Genomic DNA, 22,779 nt, shown 5'->3' on the forward strand with positions numbered 1-22,779 from the left:
CTGGTTTCAGATAAACAAAGACACATGATACATAAATGTGCACAGATGTTGTCATTATGGATATATTGGTCTCTAGGATTTAGAGTAATTCGAGGAACTGTCTATCCCACATTCTCATTGAAGAATCACAAAGCTACAGTTCAGTTTAACTATAGCATGGTCTCACCAAACCCCACTTCACGCATTAGAACAAACAGGGAAGTAGAAAGTTCTGTATTTTCTTATCTCCTAGATATTATGAAATTTTCAATCTTCAGAGATATACTGGAATTATACAATAGAAAAAGACATTTTCTCACCAATTAACATATGTGTATCATACAAATGGAAAGAATTAGCTTCAAAGTAATGTCATCATGTCTATTGATTCAACTCTTAAAAAGGACCCTAAATCAACAACTCCTTTTCCTTTTTATTTCAGGTGATACCACTATCTCAAGGGAGAGCTCTCATTTCTCAGAATATTAGACACTTAGTTTTACCCGAAAACTTGAAGCCTGCAAAAATAATGAGCTTGTTCAAGTCACCTGATCACCTTCAACAACATCATAATGGAAAGATACATTTCAGTATTGCTGAGGATGACAAGGATGGTCACTTCGAAATCGACAGCTCAACAGGAGACTTGTTCCTTTCTAAAAAACTTGATTATGAAATGACATCTCATTACCTTTTCAGGGTGGTTACTCAAGACAATAGCAAAAGCCCTCCCCTGAATAGCACGGTCTTCCTGAATATTGATGTGGAGGATCAGAACGACCATTCCCCATCTTTCCAAGGAGAGCTCATTGTGATAAGTGTTGAAGAGAATGTCCCTATAGGGACTCTGGTGCATGTCTTCAATGCCAAAGATGGGGATGGCAGCTTTTTGAACAGTAGAATTCAATACTTCATTGAATGCCACCACCCTGGGATGAGTCTCTTTCTCATCCACCCCTCATTCGGCACATTAGTCACTGCATCTCCCCTTGACAGAGAGAGGGTTCCAGCTGTCACCCTGACGGTCACTGCGTCGGACCAGGCTGTGAACGTGACAGACCGGCGATTGCGGTCCCTGATGGCAAAAGTCATGATTTTGGATGTAAATGACCACAGCCCCACTTTTATGTCTTTCCCCATTGCCCACATCAAAGAGGATGCTGCGGTGGGCTCCTTGGTGCACCACATAAGTGCTCAAGATCCAGATGAAGGAAGGAATGGAAGAGTAACATACAGCATCCTCTCAGGAAATGAAAACATGGCATTTATGCTGGACGAGTCATCAGGTACTGTCTGTCATTGTCAGTTAAAGTCTCTGATTACTGGCTCACATATGTCTGCTTCATTTTCCTCTGTTAAAATGACAGTTCTTGAGGCATATAAGCTTTAAGGAAATGTGACTTGATTTACTGTTTAGCTCATGTAAATGAAAGGCCCAGGGGTTGTACTCAGACAGCCGCCTGTAACTGACCTGTTTGTTAATATTGATGATGCTTTGTTGCCAGCTCACATTTCATGGGATGAATATATACTAGCAAACTTTACTGCTTTGTGCTGTAGATCTTCACAGGGTAGGAGATGGCACCAAAGTGAATCAAGGCACAGCACGTGTAATCATCAGCATTATCCAAAGACTTTAGAATGGAAACTTATCCTTGAAATCATACAAATATCCATTTGTTAGTAGTTGGAAATACTGTATTTTTAAATGGTTGGATTGATTTGGGCATGAATACCTTTACTTCCCTCATTAGCCATAACATTTTATTCTTGGCAGAAACATTTATTCACCATACACTCTGTAGCAATGTCACTCACTGTCACTTCACTTGTCTTGCTATCGCCATGTTGCCAGATAACGTCTACTAAAAGTTTTATGCAGTTTGATGGAAGGCTACACGTATGCAGTGTCATTCTTATGTAATTGGAAACGAACACCCCTCAACCTGATTTTCAGGAGTTATCGAAGACATGGACTACCACCTCATTCTCTAAAATACAAAGTCATTTTGCATAAGTCTTAGAAAAAACATCTCAGATGTGTACCATTTGGCCCAACTGTTCATTAAGAACATTATTTGGAATGGGGCTGAATGTATAGGATTTGGAAGTCATGATTCTAGGCTAGCTATATATGGTTGGAAAATTTCATCAAAATATTTATTAAATCCTGTACATATGGTTCCATTCTGAGGCATGCATGACCACCAGCTAAAAGCCCAACTGACAGAGAGATAGTCCAGACCCAGCTGCTGATTTCTGTGAGAGCTGGGGTCTCCGAGGACCTGTTTCAACGATACTTAAAATGTTTTCCAACATGGCTAAGGAAAGTCTATTTCAGATCGTTAAAGTGAATGGATAAAATTAGAATCGTGCCTCAGTAATATAGTTATCATGACTCTTAACTGTACTGGCTGTTTCAGTTGAGATATTTTTCAAAGACATAAATGATCATGGCTGAATGCATTCAGAGGAGACAGGCTATTTTTCTTCGTGAAGCTCACATTTCTTAAAACACAGTGAGTTTTGCACCGACTTTGGCTCTGAAGTGCAGAGGGATCAGTACTGATTGAAAAACTACCTTATAAAATCTGAATCTGCAAGCTTCTTTAATTATTTGAAGGTAAGTTCTCATAGGATGAGTATATGTTAGAAAGGCAAACAGCAGTCTTCAAAGGAAAAAAAAATGTGATGACTGGAATCATGTGAGAGCTACATATGTGTAATACTTTATGATACTGTTTAGATGAGTTACATGCTTAAATGGCAGTAGGATGGAGACATATTCTATTTGTGAAGTTTATTTCCTCAGTTAGTCAGTCTTCCTATTTTTTGTTAGGAAAAAAAAAAAGATAGTTGACTGAGACAGTATAAAGAGACTATAACTCTTTATCTTAAGGAATGTAGCCATACTCTCCTTTTTGTAAATGACATGAAGTGTCATTGGACATGGAAGCACTTACTGTTACAACCTAGATTTTTGGTTTGTGTACTTTTCTTTTGTTTTTTAAGTAGGCTCCATGCCCAGTATGGGGCTTGAGCTCAGGACCCTGAGATCAGGAGTTGTAGGCTCTACCGACTGAGCCACCCAGGTGCCCCTATGCTGGATTTTTTTTAAATGAAAGTAGAAACATAATTTAGATGTAATCATCTCCGTAGGTAAAGGTATATGATAATTTCTGAATTCTCATTCATCTTTATAATTTAAACCAGAATGACTCTTTTGACTGAAAGTTACCTTTTTATTCTTGAAAATATATAAACGTCATGTTGGTTTCATAAAATTTATTCTTTAGCAAAGAAAGCTTCTGGACCTTTAGCAGGTTAAGTAAGTTAGACAAAGGGAGAGTAAGCACAACTTCTCTAGAAAATGTTTATTATATATTGTTCTTTTCCTCTTTCAAATCAGGTTTACTAACAACCACCTGTCCTTTGGATTATGAAATAAAGCCTCAGCACATTCTGACCCTTCTGGCCCTCGATGATGGCACACCAGCACTTTCTTCATCCCAGACTTTGACAATCACTGTTCTTGATGTGAATGATGAGGCACCTGTGTTTCAGCAGAACCTATATGAAGCTTCAGTTAAAGAAAACCAAAATCCAGGGCAGTTTGTCATAAGGGTTGAAGCTATGGACAAAGATTCAGGTAATTTAAAAATAGGGAAACTTGATAATTAATGCTAAAAACAAAAATTCACATACTTGAAAGTAGTTATGGCCCAGGAAAATGAAGACAATTGCTAGTTATTTCTAACTTCTAATATCTCTATAATTAGTGTACACATAAAAACACATACACATGTAAAGGTAATGTGTTCTTTTTTTATTATTTGTTTATTTCAGAGGCAGAAAGAGAGAGTGTGTATATTTGGGGGGGAGGGGCAGAGGTAGATGGAGAGAGGGAGAATCTCAAGCAGACTCTCCATTGAGCGCAGAGTCCAATACCTCAACCAACCAACTTAGCCACCCCTTGATAATGTGTGCTTTTATATGGCATTTGTTTCTATTGATTTATATTATTATTTATAGTAGAGTGCTACATACTGAATTAACATGTTTTTGTTTGATCTTGATAATAAACTGCAGTATAGAAAAGGTATCACATTTTTTTCCAGAATGTAATGGTTAGGTACACCACATACAAACAGGTAAATGGATGGATCTGTGTTTCCTCTCTATACAGCACAATGGAAGAGAGAGGATGCTAGCATCAGATTGCCTGGGTGTGAATCCTGAACTACCCTTTACTTCAGCTGTGTAACTTTGAGCAAGTAGCTAATTCTCTCTCTTCCTCCGTTTGTTTATCTGGAAAACGGGGATAATGATAGGTCCTAATTTCTAGTTATATTAAGAGAATGAATGAATTATTATGTGTAAAGAGCTAAGACCCATGACCAGCACAATAAATGGTCAATAAAGGTCAACTTCTGTCATTACTATTATTACTCTTATTAAAGTCAGCCACCATGTCCAGACAAATAACTTTGAAGTGAATAATCACTATAGCTGGGAATTTATAAATGTCTTAGAGTTCCTTTTCAATATCACTGTGACTTTTTTGGTATTTAAGGTTCAGTAACTTTAATAATAATATTGTTTGTATTTTAAACAAAATAATTCTGAAAATTACCATATTTGCCATTTAGAGCATATGTCCATTTTCCCATCTGAGTTAATACAAATAGTTCAATAAGACAGTTTTTTGTTTTGTTTTGTTTTAAGATTTTATTTATTTATTTGACAGAGAGAGATCACAAGTAGACAGAGAGGCAGGCAGAGAGAGAGAGAGAGAGGGAAGCAGGCTCCCTGCCGAGCAGAGAGCCCGATGTGGGACTCGATCCCAGACCCTGAGATCATGACCTGAGCCGAAGGCAGCGGCTTAACCCACTGAGCCACCCAGGCGCCCCAATAAGACAGTTTGTTTTTTTTTTTTTTACCTCATGTATATAATTCTTTTTATTGTGTGGGCTTCAGGTATACATTATAATCTGACATCTGTATACCCTACAAAGTGGTTACCCCCCAAATCTAGTTACCATCTGTCACTCTACATTTGACCTTGTTTTCCTCTTTCACACATCCCCCTATCCCCTATTCTCTGTGTCTATGAGTTTCTCTTTGTTTTGCTTTTGTTGGTTTGTTTTGTTTTGTTTTCGGATTCCATATATGACTGAATCATGTGGTATCTGTCTTTCTCCTTCTGACTTACTTCACTTAGCACAGTATCCTCAAGGTCCATCCACGTTGTTGCAAATGGCAAGATTTCTTTTTTCTTATGGCTGAGTAATATTCCACTTCACATTCCACATCTTTATCCCTCCGTCCACTGATGGACATTTAGGTTGTGTACATATCTTGATTATTGTAAATAATGCTGCAGTGAACATAGGGGCACGTATGTCTTTTTGAATTAGTATTTTCATTATCTTTGGATAAATACCCAAGAGTAGTATAGCTAGATCTTCTGATAGTCCTGTTTTTAAGTTTTTGAGGAACCTCCATACTGTTTTCCACGGTGACTGCACCAGTTTGAGTTCTCACCAACAGTGCATGATGGTTTTCTTCTTTCCACATTCTCTTCGACACCTGTTATTTTTTGTCTTTTTGATAATAGCCATTCTAGTGGATGTGAGGTGACATATCATTGGGGTTTTGGTTTAGATTTCCTGACTTATTAGTGATGTTGACCATCTTTTCATGTGCCTGTTAGCATCTGTATGTTTTCTTTTCTTTTCTTTTTTTTTTTAATTTTTTTTTTTAATTTTATTTATTTGACAGAGAGAGACCACACGTAGGCAGAGAGGCAGGCAGAGAGAGGAGGAAGCAGGCTCACTGCTGAGCAGAGAGCCTGATGCGGGGCTCGATCCCAGGACCCCGAGATCATGACCTGAGCCGAAGGCAGAGGCTTAACCCACTGAGCCACCCAGGCGCCCCAGCATCTGTATGTTTTCTTTGGAAAAATGTTTATTTAGATTCTCTGTCTTTTAAAAAAAATCAAGTTGTTTTTTGTTGTTGAGTGGTATGAGTTTTTTTTAAAGATTTATTTATTTTTTTGAGAGGAGAGAGCACAAGCAGTGGGGAGCTGAGGGAGAGAGAGAGAGAGAGAATCTTGAGCAGATCTTTGCTGAGCAGGGAGCCTGACACAGGGCTCGATTTCATGACCCTGAGACCCGGACCTGAGCCAAAACCAAGAGTCAGGCACTTAACAGACTGTGTCACCAAGGCACCCTGTATGAGTTTTTTATATATCTTTGATATTAACCCCTATCAAATACATAATTTGCAAATGTCTTCTCCTATTCGGGAGGGTTTTTCTTTAATGACGGTTTCCTTTGATATGCAGAAGCTTTTTAGTTTGATATATTCCCATTTGTTTATTTTTGCTTTTATTTCCCTTGACTTTGGAGTCTGATTCACAAAAGCATCACTAGGACCAATGTCACAAGCTTACCACCTGTGTTTTCTTCTAGGAATGTTATAGTTTCAGGTTTTACATTCAAATACTTAATTCCTTTTGAGCTGATTTTTATGTATGCTGTAAGATAGTGGTTCAGTTTCATTCTTTTGCATGCTACTGACCATTTTTCTCCACCCATTTATTGAAGAAACTGTTCTTAGCTTCTTTTTCATTAATTAATTGTCTATATACGTGCAGGTTTATTTTGGGGCTCTCAATTCTGTTCCACTGATCTGTGCATCTGTTTTTATCCTGGTACCATGCTGTTTTGATAACTAGAGCTTTGTAGTATAGTTTGAAATCAAGGGACATAATACCTTCAGTTTCATTTTTTCTCAAGATGGCTTTAGCTATTTGGGATCTTTTGTGATTCCACATGAACTTTAGAATTATTTGTTCTAGTTCTATGAAATTTGTCATTGGACTTTTGATAGGGATAGCACAGAATCTGTGGATTTCTTTGGCTACTATAGACATATTAACAGTATTAATTCTTCCAACCCATGAATAAGCCAATCTTTTAAAATTCACATTTGTGTATAGCAAATAGCATTACATAATCAGTATAATTTTCTTTATAAGAATTGTAATAGATGTGTCCATGGAAATAATAGTATTAGCAGTAAATTTTCTTCCTAAGTTGTTCATCTAAGGGGTGATAGATTTCCTTGAGCTTTTATACTACCTTATATACTATTTTAGATGCTTTGCCCTTTTGGAAAACATCATCTTCTAATGAAATGCATTTTAACATAAATTTGTATATGATGCTACAAAAATTTTCTTTTCAAAGACTAACCTAATTTCTCTCTTTTGGCCAGAATGGGGCAGTATGATCACAAAATTTTTCTCACTATGCTCAAAGACACATGACTGCAGTGTGGTAACAATTGCTCCTCCCAGCTTGTACTTGCAGAATTTAGTTAGCACATTTCTGGCAGGATAGTTTTAAGGGTGATAGAGACAATGGAGAATATATATCAGCTCTGTGTTTCACAGTAGTTCAATGAAGTTCTCTTAGAGCACTCTCTGGTGTAAATTGAGCGATACAAAGCTCTGGGCAATGCAGAAACTACTTCTCCAAGTTCATAGACACAGGTTGAACCTGCCCCTGATGTGGATCAGTGCAGTAGGTACTCATTAGCAATTATTAAACTTTGTAAAATGCTTCCTCCCCTTGACCTTACTTTATCTTATAAATTTTATTATCAGGGACACTCCTGAGAAATCTCTTGTTTTAATGTCTGAAGAGCGAGAAAAGCATTTCTCCCAAATATTTGCATATATCAAATAAAGATGATTACTATAAATATACATTCCAATTTTCATGGTCAAGGTGCACCTAGTGACAATGTTATTTTCTTTTCGAGTGACCAGTCTGCAACCTGTTAGTTAAATTGAAGAGTTCAGTATTCTAGAGATTATGGTTTGCCTGAAGGAGAGTTTAGATGCAAAATTATTGTTTTGCTGGCTTTGCATTTATGGATGTTTGAAATAACCACCAGCATCTTCAAGAGTCTCATGCACTTCTACACATTGTGGAGACAGTTTGGGTTTACTGTTAACCCTGATTTTTTAATGAGGCCAGAACTATTAAGAAAGTGCTTTTGCAGTCAAATGCTCTACCACTGAGCTATACCCCCAGGCAAGTGCTTTTGAATCCATTTTCTCTCAATCTTTTGCTGCTGTTGTTTTTGTTTTTTATATCTGCTTTTTGGGTTAAAACAACGAAAAAGAATTATGCACAAGAATTAAATGTCATCATCAAGATTTTAACGTAACTGGCATCTCACTGGAACTTAGGAATGGTTTACTTTGTAGTTCTGTATTTTTAAAAAATATGATAGCATTACTTAATATTAGAAAGCTGAACATATGTTTTCTGGCATTCTACAGTGCAGTTTTTAAAATCGTAAGCCTACAGTGTTGTTTGGCATTCAAACCCATGGGACTTCGAACGCTGCGTGTTTTATGATGTATGACTCACACTAGTTCTAACAGGAGTTTTTTCATGTATTAAAAGGGAAAAACAACTACCAGGTTTTAACTTAAGTATTAAAACTGCTGCAGCTTTTGGTACCACCAACAAGAGTTCTATTGTTAGTGAGAAAAGATTTACCCCTGGGGTGCACTCCCCTCCCCACCAGTCCCAAGAAAAAGGGTGCCTCACCAGGGAAGATGACTCAGTCCCTACTGGTGTATTTGCTCAATAGTGGTGAGTACAGAATAATTCAACAGCACAATGCCCTGCAAAAATATCAAATTCTACAATGAGATCTTATTGTCTATTGATAAAGAAAAAATGTATAGTTGAACAACCTGGGGTTCAGGGGTGCCGATTGCCCTCTTCCAGTCAAAAATCCACATTTAACTTTTGACTCCCCCCCCCAAACTTAACCAGTGATAGCCTACAGCTGTCCAGAAGACTTAAGGATAACATAAACAGTCAAAGAAAACATATTTTGTATGTTGTATTACATATTGTATTCTCTCTCTCTCTCTCTCTTTTAGATACAGAAAGAGAGAGAGAGAGAGAATGAGTGGGGGAGATGGGGAGGGAGAGAATCTCAAGCAGACTCTCTGCTGAGTACAGAAGTGGGGGGGCAAGATGTCTTGATCTCACCACCACGAGATCATGACCTGATCTGAAACCAAGAATCAGACACTTAACCGACTGGGCCGTCCAACTACCCCTCTATACTGTATTCTTACAATAAAGCAAGCTAGAGAAAAGAAAATTGTTTTAAGAAAATCGGAAGGAAGAGAAAATAATTTACATTGCCGCACCATATTTATTGAAAGGAGTCCACATGTTAAGTGGACTTGTGCACTTCAGATCATGTTGTTCAAGGGGCAGTTGTGTTCTCTACCTGGGTTTATTTTGAATTCACTCCAGATCCAATTTCCCGGAAAACGTCCTGTGCTGGGGTCACAACTGTGCACAACAGCCTCCACTTGAAGCAAGGGAGAAATGACACCATGATGCTATTTCATCTGTTTCATTGACTCTAAAACAGCATCTAAAATACATCTAGCTTCAGAAATGTTAAAATGTGGGGGATAATGTGTCTTAGAATTAATGAAATAGCATGAAAAATAGAAAGAAGAGCCACTTACAATTTCACTCACCCACAGTCACTATTAATTGATTTAGTCAATTAACTGATTTAGTCATACTCCATTTAATACAGAGTATTGTAATTGTCTCATTGTTTTGCCTGTCTGCCTGCCTTTTGGAAGGTGAACTTCTCAGGGGTTTAGGATATGTTTATTCACTGTTATCCCAGGTCCCTAAGTCAGTGCAAGCTAAGATGTAGGAGCTCAGTAAATATTTTTGATTCTGTGATCTGAGAAACTGGAACTGCTTCAATTTGCCTTCACTCTTCAGAATATATTCATTTATTTAATCCTTCGTTCATTCAGTCAGGCATGATCCTGTTTTTGCCTTAAAACTTTCTGAGTTGTGTGAGCTTCATACAGTTGAGGAATTCATGAAAAATGATCTTCCTAAAAAGTAAATCTGAAAATAAATACTCCCAGGGTCAGAATTCTTTATTAATTCCTCATGGTTTTGATGATGAAGTTTTATTTTCTTTTGCTTAACAGCCAGGCACATTATGAAGTGACTCTAGCTTTTCTCTCTATCCTCAACAGCTATCACTCCCCCACCCTTGACTCTGGCTCTGCAAATGTTTCTCTGTAAATGACAAGATAGTGAATATTTTGGGCTTTGCAGCCCACACAATTTCCATTGCTCAATTCTGACTTTGTATCAAGACAGTAGCAATAGATAATACATAAAGAAACATGTGTGGGTGTGTTCAGTAAAATTTTAAACAAGTGGGGGTGTGCTGGATTTGGATAGTGGGCTGTAATTTGCCAGCAGCTGGTCTACTACATACATCTAATTAAGATATCTAAGTTACTTGCCACTTTCTGCATATTAGATCTAATTACAGAGTCATCAAAATGGTGGATCAATATGATGTTCTATTGGATGCCAAGATGAGCAGTATCTCTGCTGAGTAGATGATGGCCAATAATAAAAGAGTTTACCTAAAGATGTACTCTGTTGTTTCTGCTGGGTAAAATCAAATCACTTGAAGTTGGTATAGAGTGTTTGGTCTCAAAAGGTATCTCCAGGATCAGTAGCACCATCATTCACAGCCTCCAGGGGCCAGCTAGCAGAGGACTTTTAAAAATGCTGGGGTCCCTCTGATCAATGTTTACCCCAGGGTCTTTAAAAAGAGATTCCTCTGAACTCTTGGGAACTGTCATGGGGGTAAGGTGGTGGGCAAGTCATACGTGAGGTAAACTTGTCCTAACATTTCTGGTTCTTTAAACCTTTCTATTCTTCTGAGACAGTATACAAGAGATTTAGCATCTCAACCTCAGTAAGGATAGGCCACTGTTGAATGAGGCCATCAAAGAAACTGTTGTGAGACATAGCTATGAGTTAACACATTCAATTCAGAATCTCTGCTAGGCACAGGACACCAATAATTCCAGCCTAAACCAAAGTTCTGTTTTATTTTCCTGGGCCTCACATCCTTAGAAATGGCTTCCACACAGATTCCCTGGGTTTGTTCCAATAAAACTTAGAAAAATCCTGCCATTCTTCAGAAGGAGAGGCAGATTTGTACATAGTTAGCTGCAAAATGTTGGGATGAGTCTAGTTATGAGTCTTCATGTGAATAAACATCTCCTTGGTAGATGTTACTTGTTGTATCTGCCACTCGGCTTGGGTCTGATCTTCAGGAAAATTAATTTTCAGGCTCATATAAAATCTTTCTGGTTTTTAACTATGACTGACCTGCAAGCTTCAGCTCCAGTTTACAGTTTTCTTTCTGCAAGTTTCTTACAGAAACAGCCATCTCCCATCACAATCCTTTCTACTCCCCTACAGACAGAGTCATTTGATCCTCTATGGAACTTGAGTCCTTTGAGAGTGACTCCCTCACAATCAAGCACAGGTGATAACTTAATTGATTATGGTATCGATGCCAGTTATCTGTTACTGGGATTCCATTTTCCATGGTCAGAGAACTCAGCACTGCATGAAAGGCCAAGACGTAACCAAACCCAGAATCTTTGAAACCTGAGACCTACTTCTGCAGCCAAATACTCCATCAGTCAGGTGTGGTCAGGAAAACCAGAGATTATGATACAGGTGTTGGAAAGCTGAGTAAGCAAAAAGGGAATCCGGAAGTAACCTAGGAAAACTCACTGTAGGGAAAGCTACCACCCTTAACACTGAGAAATAGAAGAGGTCAGGGTCATCTGAATCTAAAGAAAAAGAGAACCAAAAAAGTAAATGAGGGGCCGGGGCTCTCGGAGCCTGATTCAGGGGAGTTCTAGAAGGCTGAGAGCCCTGAGCATGCTGCAACAGGTGCAGTGACAGTGCTGACAAGGACAGTAAGTGGACAGAAGGGGTCGCCTCTTCTCTCCTTCTGATGTTCACTCTCTGCTAGTGTCCCCTTGCAGCAGACTCAAGGAGAGAGGAGTTGGCAAGAGACAAATGTGGCTTGCAGATTCTTGACCCCCAGCATCAGGGGACAGAGCTGAGCAGAATAGATTTAGATCTGGGACCAATAGTAGCATAACTAGGACCCCATGGAAAGAGGGAGGAGCAGCCAGAGGAAACAGTAACCACTCAAACCCTGACAGAAAGAAATGTAGCACTTTCAAAGAACAGAAGGGAAGCCAGCAGATGGACCGGGAGCATAGCAAGCGAGCGAGTATGTGAGAAGAGGGTGGGAAATCACCAGAGCCCATATTCTATGGGACTTTCTAGACTGTGCTAAGGTGTTTGGATTTTACTTTTTTTTTTTTTTTTTTTTTTTAGATTTTAACTTGTTTACTTGGCAGATAGAGAAAGAGAAATCACCAGCAAGCAGAGCGACAGGCAGGGGGAGAAGCAGGTTCCCCACTGAGCAAGGACCCCCATTTTGGGACTGGATCCCAGGACCCTGGGATGATGACCTGAGCCGAAGGCAGCCACTTAACTGACTGAGCCATCTAGCTGCCCCTGGATTTTACTTTTTTTAAAAAAATTTTTCCTATTATTTTCATTTTATGTGGAAAATTTTTTTATGAACATATATTTTTATCCCCAGGGGTACAGGTCTGTGAATCACCAGGTTTACACACTTCACAGCACTCACCATAGCACATACCCTCCCCAATGTCCATAACCCCACCCCTTGTCCCGACCCCCCTCCCCCAAGTAACCCTCAGTTTGTTTTGTGAGATTAAGAGTCACTTATGGTTTGTCTCCCTTCCAATCCCATCTTGTCTCATTTATTCTTCTCCTACCCCCTTAACCCCCCATATTGCATCTCCACTTCCTCATATCAGGGAGATAAAGAAGATGTGGTATATATATACACACTAGATTTTACTTTTAATGCATTCAAACCTTCTTCTTCTTTTTTACTTGTTAAATCCTATTCAACTTTAGAGGCTCAGCTTATATGGAAGACAGCCATAGTTTCCCAGTGATGTCTTATATGGAATGGTAATTGCCTGCTCACTTTTCCATGTGTACTGCTATACTGCAAGCACTGTGAGGGGAGAGAATTTGTCTTCCTGATAGCAGTTATATTCTTAGCACCTGGCATAGAACCTTGGCACCTGCTCTCACTCTCTCTATATGTTTATTTAGCGAGGTAATCAATGAACAGACCATCTACCTGGGGTGAGTCTTCCTTGACCCATTTCCTCAGTGATTTCATGTATTCTACCACACTGTCTATAATTCATTGATTTTATTGTCTCCCCACTAAAGGGAAACTTTGAAGACCAAGACTTATTACTTGATGGTATTTTTCCAGTGCCTGGCACTTAGTATATGTGCATTGCATGAATGAAGACGTAAATGAATGAATGAACACATGAACAAATGAATGAAACAACCAAATAATTGGAGATCAATGTGGACACATGGGTGTTATCTGCAAATGGGTAGAAACTGAAAACAGTGAATCTTTTCTCTCTCCCTCTCACCTCTCTCCCTTTGTTCCTTCCTTTCCATCTTTTTAAACATCAGTCTGCAATATCTGAAGCCACAGAAAAGACAAATCAGATAAAAACAAAAATGACCAGTAAATTCTATAAACAGGTGACTGTAGAAAGAGTAGCCAGTTGTGACAATTTCAAGCTGGCTTCAGAGAATGGATACATTGTTTAAAGAAGCTTGGCTATAAAGAGAAGGAGAAAAAAATTTTGATTCCTATAGCTAGAGAAGAATATAATTCAGGGGAAAATGTAATTTAAAAAAAGGCTAGATTAAAAAAAAAAAAAAAAGCTAGATGTAATAGGAAAATTCCAAGAGGGAGCCCTTGAAGAATTACTTTTGCCATCAAAACAGAAGTCAGGAGGTAGAGTTGAATGTAGACACGAAGTTGAAAGAATGCTTTCCATGCCTTCATTTTCTCTGGGAAATAGGAAGGAAAGCGATATGCAAGAGTGACCCAATACATGTTGGGTGGGAGACATGAATGGGAGAGGGATGACACAGGAAAGCTGGGAAGACGGCCGGATGAAAATGACAATTCTGTGGCCTCAGTCCATGTTGTTGTAACATTTTCTGAGCCCGAGTAATCTGCTGGATATCCCAGGAGGGCAAAGAGATGGTTGGAATGATGCGGGGTAAGTGTTGCTGGGCATCTTGGGCAAAAAGCCACAGGACCCAGGAAAGTCACTGGAGAGGGACAGAGGGAATTGAGAAGGATGCCCTAAGGAGGGAAAAATTAAGAGGTCATACACTGTAGGTCTTGAGGTCTAAGAATAATATATGGACGGGTCCATATACACATGCCCCTCTCACTAGGGTGTGTGTCACATCACTGAATATCTTCAGACCCAATTTCTACTGTGCGTAGGAAGGTGATGAAATTAGACTAAATAATCTCTATTTTATTTCTATTTTCTTGGTTCTCACGTCTGATGATGCTCTGTTTGTCCTGGATGATTATAGGTTGTGAGGAGGAAGAAGCAAGGCACTAGTTAAATTCTAAAAGGGCCATAGTAAAATATTTTATAGTTATTTCACATAATTTAAGTTGTGAAATGTGTGAAGTTTGGAGTGTGAAAATATATTGTAAAATTGTATGCGTACAAACTATGGTGTAAAAGTCATATATTCTTAATATAGTATGGGGGTTGAAGGTGAATGGCTTGTTATCTCAGGAATAAAAGCTATATAGAACACTGGAAATAATAAAATCTGAAAATTTCTAAAAAGTCAGGAACATATTGGGTAGAAAGGTAAAGCACATTACAGAATAATGGGAACAATGGGAGGAAGGGAAAACAAAGATTTGCATTTATTTTTAAACATTTTCTAGGTTTGACAGGTATTGGGAGTTAAAATATTAAATAATTTAAATAAATATTAAAATAATTTATAATGTAATATATAAAATATAACATGATGTATAATGTATGATAAAATCGTATAATAAATGGGTGAGTTGATTTCAAAAATAAAGGGTCCGAAATTAAAAGGTGCTGTTCTCCATGTAAGCTCCCTAAAGGCAGAGGCCATGCCCATTTGCTTTGCCACTGTCTTTTGGGAAAACAGCTCCGTGCTTGACATTTGATTTTGGTCACCAGATTTTTGAGGAACAGGAAAATAGATGTAAGATGGTACTGTTCCCATTTTCCTAAGGTACAAAGAGATGAACAGGAATAACAAATTGAACCTGGAATTTTTAGAATTGTTGTCTTGGCTGTAGAACAGAGTATGTGACCATTATGAGACCAAACTAATCACTATGATTATTAAATAATCACTAATGGAATAACATACCTAATGTCTACTGATAAAACGGTAAGTTTTGGGTGACCTCTGACCACACCATATCAAATATATTGATTGTATCTTATTAGACTTTCTTTTCTCTTAAAGTCCTTAAAGTGTCTTCAAACTATATTACATATCCTTTCCCATTCAAGGGCACAGTAAGAAGACATCTAATTATTCTTACGTAAAACTAGACTTATATACCACTCTCTCCAGCACTCAGTCCTATATTGTATCCAGTAAATAGTGGAATGAAACATTTTAAGACTAACAAGATGTAGTTTGTAACTGATGTCTTTTTACTGTTGTTGTCAAGGCCAAAAAATAGTCTTTCATCTTCTATTGAAGTGTAAAATCATTTACTCTAAGTACTATGTCTATTGGTAGATTCTTGTCAGTTAGAGAAGAAGATAGGGAAATAATTGAATCGTGTAAGGTACAAAATAAACAACAATGGCATGGAATAAACTCATTAAATTAATGGTATGAATGATCTTCATAATCAGTGATGGAAATGATATGGTGCTTCTCTCAGGGAAGAAGTGAAACCACAAAAAAAAAAAATGGGAAGCATTGTTTTCAAAATGTATGCCAACGTGGTACCACATTTCTCACTCCAGATAGGAGACTGAATACTAAGTAGAAAATAAAACAAAAATATGCATATAAGCAAGTTTATGTGCTTGCCTCCTGCGATGGAGAATAAACAGAATACCATTAAGTAAACACAAGCTTTTAAATAGAGGGTTGATCTAAAGAAATTGTCATTTGCCCCATAAGCTTACAATTATGTCATTAAATCACAATCAGGGGTGTTAGAAGGAGTAATTAGGAATATATTGTAGGGTTGCACACTCATAAGAAATTTTTTATGAGAGGGAAAAAATCCAAAGCATTCACTGTGGGGAAGTCTCCTAAGACTTTTGAAAATCAAGCATTTCAGCCCATGAGGCTTTTATTTAGCAAGAACAGCCACAAGAGGGGTGCGTGTGTGTGTATAAGTGTGTGTGTGTGTTTTACCTTAATTTGAAGGTTATTTAAGCATCCTGACTTTTTCGTCTCTGACCTAAAGTGTTTATTGGAAAAAGAAAAGGAAAACAGAAGAATGGTTTCCAAAGGGATAATTACTAACTTTTTCTTTATATTTTTCTTAAGGAATCAATTCCAAGTTTCAGTTTGAGATCATGGCAGGTGCTTCATCTAGGTTGTTCAAGATAAATCCTGACACTGGAGAAATAGTGACCACCACCACACTTGACAGAGAAGTTTGGGAAGTTTTCACCCTTCGAGGTAAGGGATGCCTGACTATGCTAACAAACAAAAGTAGTGATCAGGAGGATAGTGGTTTTACACGTCTGTAGTGTGTCTTTATGTAAACTGTTATTGACCCAGGGCTACCCAGTTAGTGTGTGGTCTGATGCAGTCTAGTTGGGGTGATATATTTTCGGTATCAATTCATGGCCACAGTCTTTGCCATCTTTCATTTCACCTTAGTTCTCGTACGAGATGGAGGAGTCCCTTCGTTATCTGGCACCACGACGGTTTTCTGTACCGTAGAAGATGAGAATGATCACGCACCACAGATTATTGTTCCCAGTCATGACATTGAGGTTCTGGAAAACCAGGAGTCAGGAGTTGTCTACACTGTTTTGGCTTCTGATATGGATGCTGGCAATAATGGAGCTGTCAGGTATCATATAATTGGTAAGTATTTTCTCTACTAAAATTCTCCTCAGGACACTAACTGAGTTGATACACTGGTAGTCATTCTGTATTTGGTGTCTATTGCAGTGTCTACAAAATCCACACTCTGTAAGAGCTATTGGGGGCCATGTGTGTCCTTTCCACAGATAGCCTGAGACACTGGCTTCCAAATTCTCTTTTTTTTTTTTCCTGGCTTCCAAATTCTTAAATCTCCCCTCAGCAACTCTTGTGAATTTTTCTGTGGTAACATTAGTGGGTGTGCAGATGGAACATAAACAACTTTTTTCTACTTACATGTCTTTTATATGATCACTAACATTTTTATTATTTTGAGCCAGCAAGACTTCTGTTGGTCTTTTCTTAAATGGAACCTAGAGAACACAGAGATCGACAGTTCCCAGATCTGAATATCAGTAAAACACTTAAAAATTACAACCATACCCCACCCTGACCAGAATCTGTAGGAACTTCTACCCAGAAGATAATTTTGTGATATGACTCCCCTTGGATCAGAGGAATAAAAATTTCTGGCAAAGTAATGTTAGCATTTGTATGGGGAGAGCCACATCTTCTTTTTTTTTTTTTTTAAGATTTTATTTTTTTATTTGACAGACAGAGATCACAAGGAGGCAGAGAGGCAGGCAGAGAGAGGGAGAGGAGGAAGCAGGCTCCCTGCTGAGCAGAGAGCCCGATGTGGGGCTTGATTCTAGGACCCTGGGATCATGACCTGAGTGGAAGGCAGAGGCTTAACCCACGGAGCGACCCAGGTGCTCCATACATCTTCTTATTCATCTAAAAGAAAAAGTGATTTTTTTTTTGGTATATGTCAGTGTGCACATAGAATGATAGGATTTGAGAGAGTAATGCTTCAGAGACTGTGTCTGATGGGGAGAAGTTGCTTTCAGATCTTGTAAGAACGGCTTTGGGACTAGCTTCTGAAAGCTATCACTTCCTATATGCTAAAAATTCTATAACCAGTGGCATTTTCTGTGTGCCATCCGTTTTACTCCAAAATGAGAACAGCTTTATTGCTTTTTTGCCTGATTATAAAAATGATATATAATTGGTTTAGAATATATATAGAGATTTATGAAAAACCACAGTAGTTACATAAAATATTTGTATCTTGTGGGGGTAATTCATTTATTATTTTGAGCAACGCTTCTCCATGAACCTGGGTAAATGGAGACATCAATTTTACATATATTAGATAATTCATATATGCTATTTTATTACCTCATTTTTAAAACTCATTTTTAATATGCTATGTAAACCTTTCATATTGGTAAGCATACATATATGTTAGCATTTCTAATGATGTCTCTTCTTACTGCATATGTAAAATATTACTTATTTCATCCATCCCCTTTTATAGTCTTTTAGATATTGACCATTACAGTAGTCTTATTATTATAAAAATGCTGCAGTTGAACACTTGTCCAATTATTTCCTTATGATAAATGTAAGTGAAGTTATCATGTCCAAGGGCATATATATTTTAAATGTTTATGTGTATTGTCATACTTTCATCCAGAAGAATGCTACCCTTTCAAACTAACTTGTATAGATAAGCCCAGTTACTTCTCTTCTGCCTGTTGCATTGGGTACTTTCCGTTGTAAACTCCTCTTGTTTTCTAGAACTTTCCAAACAATCTGTGATGAAGGACCAGGGTTTGAATTTTTTTTTTTAATTTTTGATCTGTTGTGCACTGAAATTTTTGTAAAATACAATAAATATGAATTACTGTGAGGAAAAAAACACAAAGGCATACAAAAGGCAAGCCCCAGTTTTTTTAATCTATTATGGTATTTTGCAGACATAAAATTATTCTGTCAAGCCTCTACAAGATTTTCTAAATACTTTCTCCCAAATTCTGTGTGTATCTTGTTGAGCACCAATTACAAACAATCTGCAGAGTGCCACCCATCCCCTTTCACTGCATAAGGGTTTGTTTGCTCATTTGCTTCTTTTTCCCATACTGTCAAAATTTCACCTTCTGCTGGTTTTACCCACCAATATTTACCAATCCTTCCCATCTTGAAAAAAGTCTTCCTTTAGATACATCCCTTCACTGTCTCTTTACCTCCACAATCAAGCTTCTTAAAAATCGTTGTGTACGCTCTGGTTTCTATGTCTTTACCTTATTTTCATTTCTTAGCCTGCTACAATATGTATTCCACTGAAACTGTCCTTGCAAAAAGACACTTAGGATCTTGTTGCTAAATCCAGTGGATCCAGGTCTTTTCTTAATTTAATTGTACTGCTTTATGCCTTTGTGAACAATGCCCTGGACACTTGGTCCCAACTTGACTTAAGAAAGTCACTTTCTCCTGATCCTTCATCTGCCTTTCTAGACAAGCCTTCCCAGTGTCCTTGTTCTGTGGGTGGTCCTCTGACTTACTGGAGTTTCCAGGGGTGTTTTGTGCTTATTCTTTTACTTTGCTCATTGACACACTCTTAATGCATCATTTCATCTGGTCCTCATCTTCAGCCACCACTGGCACCCCTATGTCTCCCTTTCTTTATCTGCATCTGAGATCTAAGTCCCATTAAAGCACTTTTTTAAAAAAGTAAAATAGTGACTTTCATACAAATATAAAATTAACAATTCCTGAAGATTTTTTCTTTAAGTCATTGATTAATGAGCAAAGTGAAAAGATGTTAAAATTGGTCCAAGGAGAATTCCAACACACACACACACACACACACACACACACACACACAGAGGAAATAAGGAGTTCTGAAATGCAGATGAGGTCTATCTGCAGGACAATAACCAATGATACTCCACCAGACACAATTAATTTGCATTTCTTGGACAAGAATCACTATTATCAGTTTTCAGTAATTTACAGAGTGATAAAATATATGGAACAAAGCTAATTCAAATAGCAAGGCCAGACCTGATATTCATTAATCTTGTTTTTTTCTTCACTCTAGCACACCCAGTTATCTTTTCCTCCCATTTCAAATTGTTTCACCTCAAGGACCCAGTTGTTATGCCTAACAACATTGCATGACCAATGTGTCCCCAGCTGCATCCAGCATCACTTCCTTCCCACCATCCCCCATCACAGTCCAGCTTCTAAAGTCTCTGCCCATCCCTCGCTCACCTTACCCTTAATGGAATCTTGAAAACCCATGTACTCTGAACACACATATTTCTAAGTAATCAACTAATAATTTTTATTAGAAGTTTAATTAGTGTCTCTCAGAATATCATAAATATTGACACATTATAATAAAGGCTATATCACCTTTTAAAAATATCAAATAGAATAAAAAATACTTTTTAAAAAATATATGCAAACAACTTCCCGGGCAAGGGAAAGCTCCCATTCAAGGCCAAGCCAAGCTCCTTACCTGCCCTCAGTCCCATGGGCCCTGCCCAAGCCAAGGTCACCTGCAGGGCCAGGCACACAGCTGGGAGTCCTGTGCCCTCAGACACCGAGAGATTCAGAAATCTTTCCAGAAGCACTCTGGACTTGCAAAGCCACCTGCCAAGGCCTCATACTTAAGAGACAGACCAGAGAGGATGCTAAAGGTAACAACGTTAAGGAATGTGGAGGGGCACCTAAGTGGTTCAGTCAGTTAAGTGTTTGCCATAGGCTCCAGTCATGATCCCAGGGTCTTGGGATTGAGTCCCTGAATGGGGATCTCTGCCCAGCAGGGAGTTTGTTTCTCCCTCTCTTTCTGCCTGTTGCTCTCCCTGATTTTGTTCCTTCTCTCTTTCTCTCTCTCAAATAAATAAAATCTTTAAAAAGAAGAAAAAAAGGAGGGTGCCTGGGTGGCTCAGTGGGTTAGGCCGCTGCCTTCGGCTCGGGTCATGATCTCAGGGTCCTGGGATCGAGTCTCGCATCGGGCTCTCTGCTCAGCAGGGAGCCTGCTTCAGAGAGCCTGCTTCCCTCTCTCTCTCTCTCTCTCTCTGCCTGCCTCTCTGTCTACTTGTGATCTCTCTCTGTCAAATAAATAAATAAAATCTTTAAAAAAAAAAAAAAGGAATGTGGAAAGACAAACTCACATGATTTTAGGTGATTTCTCAGGCAGAACAATTTTAGGAATAAGAATATGTAAACTGAGCTTCTGGAAATTACCTTAAAACTACCAGTTTCCAAATACTCCTTAGAAAACTTCATATAACCCCAGGGGTACTCTGACCTCATTTTAAACACAACTGGTCTAACCGCCCTTTACTCTTTCACCTAAGACCCATCATGATTCCTTTACCCTTCCTCCTTACTTTTCTCCTTAATATCTTTGGGATGTGTCCACTTCCTCTATGCATGTATTCATTTAGAACCTCCCGGTTGCTCAAGCTGATTACTGTAATAGTCTCTAAACTTTTCCTGTGTTCTAACCAAGCTTTGACATTGTCACCCAGCCCTCTTCCTAAAACAGAAATGTGATTCATGACCCTTTCCCTTCTAAAATCCTTCAGGAGCTCCCTATGGATGTTAAGGCTGACTCTTCTGCAGTATACACAGGATGCTTCGTGGTTTAACGCCCTAAATTTATGTCTTCCCAGGTGCCAACCCTCTCCCTGCCCTCTCCATGCAAACACCCAGGGAACCCTGTGCTCTAGTTACACTAAAACATTTGCAGGCTTTAAGTCTTCATATTTCTAAAGCTCCCCTTAGGCTCCCCCTCTGCCTAGAACACACTTTCCAAAACTTTTAGCCTGGCCCCCTCTGCTTTAGGAACCAGTTTTGATGCCACTCTTTCTAATAAGCATTCCTGCCCATCCTAACACAAGACTGCATATCCTTAGTGGTGCTTCTGGACACCCTGTGTGTATGATTTTCACACTACACTTCAATATGCCAGTACTGACCCAAATTCCTCATGGACTGTAAATGTTTGGAGACAGGGATCGCGCCTTACTGTCCTCCCATTCTCCGCATCCGACACACACATGTCATGTTCTCCTTCAATGTCGGCCGAGTGAATGAACCATTTTATCAATGACAAATGCCACAGAATTGTAGGTTTTTCTGATCACCCCTATATTTGGTATACATTAGTCATGTTTTATGAACAAAATACAAATGCAAGTCCCTTCTCCTCAGCCCCCAACACTACTTATGGCTGTTGTTTTCTTGAATGCTGTCCTACTTCTTCCCCACATGCCACTGGCAGACTCCAATAAATTCCCACTTTTTTTTTTAAGGTTTTATTTATTTATTTGACAGAGAGAGAGAGAGTGTGAACAAGCAGGGGGAGTGGCAGAAGGAGAGGGAGAAACAGGCTCCCTGCTGAGCAGAGAGCCTGATACTGCGCTCAATCCCAGGACCCTGGATCATGACTTGAGCCGAAGGTAGACACTTAAGTGACTGAGCCACCCAGGTGTCCAGATTCCACTCTATTTGGAATAGTGTGCTTGATCCAAGAATATGTCCTTCATCCAAGATACGGCCAACAAGTCATTGAACTACATTTTTTCCTGACTAATTTTTAAGATGACTTTAAAATATCTTTGAAGGCTTTTTGTCTCTGTGTTCATATTTAACTTTTATTCTGCTTGGTACCATAGGCAAGAGTAAAGGGAAGATATTTCTGGAGGCTACAGAGAAGAACAAAATGTTGTCATTCCTTATGTTAAGGAAGAAACAGACAAGTGTTCCCCTATCTCTTACAGAAGTGTTATGATTTATGCACAAGGCACAGGGGAGAGTGGAAGAGAATCTCACTTCATCCACAGTACTAGTATCAACGTGTTGATTTTTTTTATTGCTATCTAAAAATGGATGTTATATCCTGTTTCTTATCCCTGCCTGGTATTTTTTTATTTCAAATAAAACGTACATTTTAATCATCTCAAGAGGAAAAATA

General features: G+C 38.5%; 1 protein-coding gene across 1 annotated transcript in view; it reads left to right on the top strand.

Annotated features, from left to right (window-relative positions):
• LOC125094097 (protocadherin-23-like) overlaps positions 1–22,779 on the top strand; it is a 127,140-nt gene that overhangs the window by 46,896 nt on the left and 57,465 nt on the right. The window contains exons 9-12 of the mRNA XM_047719830.1: positions 422–1,265; positions 3,389–3,628; positions 16,401–16,535; positions 16,740–16,949. Of these exons, the coding sequence (XP_047575786.1) occupies positions 422–1,265; positions 3,389–3,628; positions 16,401–16,535; positions 16,740–16,949 (1,429 nt within the window). The remainder of the gene's footprint in view (positions 1–421; positions 1,266–3,388; positions 3,629–16,400; positions 16,536–16,739; positions 16,950–22,779) is intronic.

This window comes from Lutra lutra, chromosome 2 (assembly GCF_902655055.1).
Source record: "Lutra lutra chromosome 2, mLutLut1.2, whole genome shotgun sequence".
NCBI lineage: Eukaryota > Metazoa > Chordata > Mammalia > Carnivora > Mustelidae > Lutra > Lutra lutra.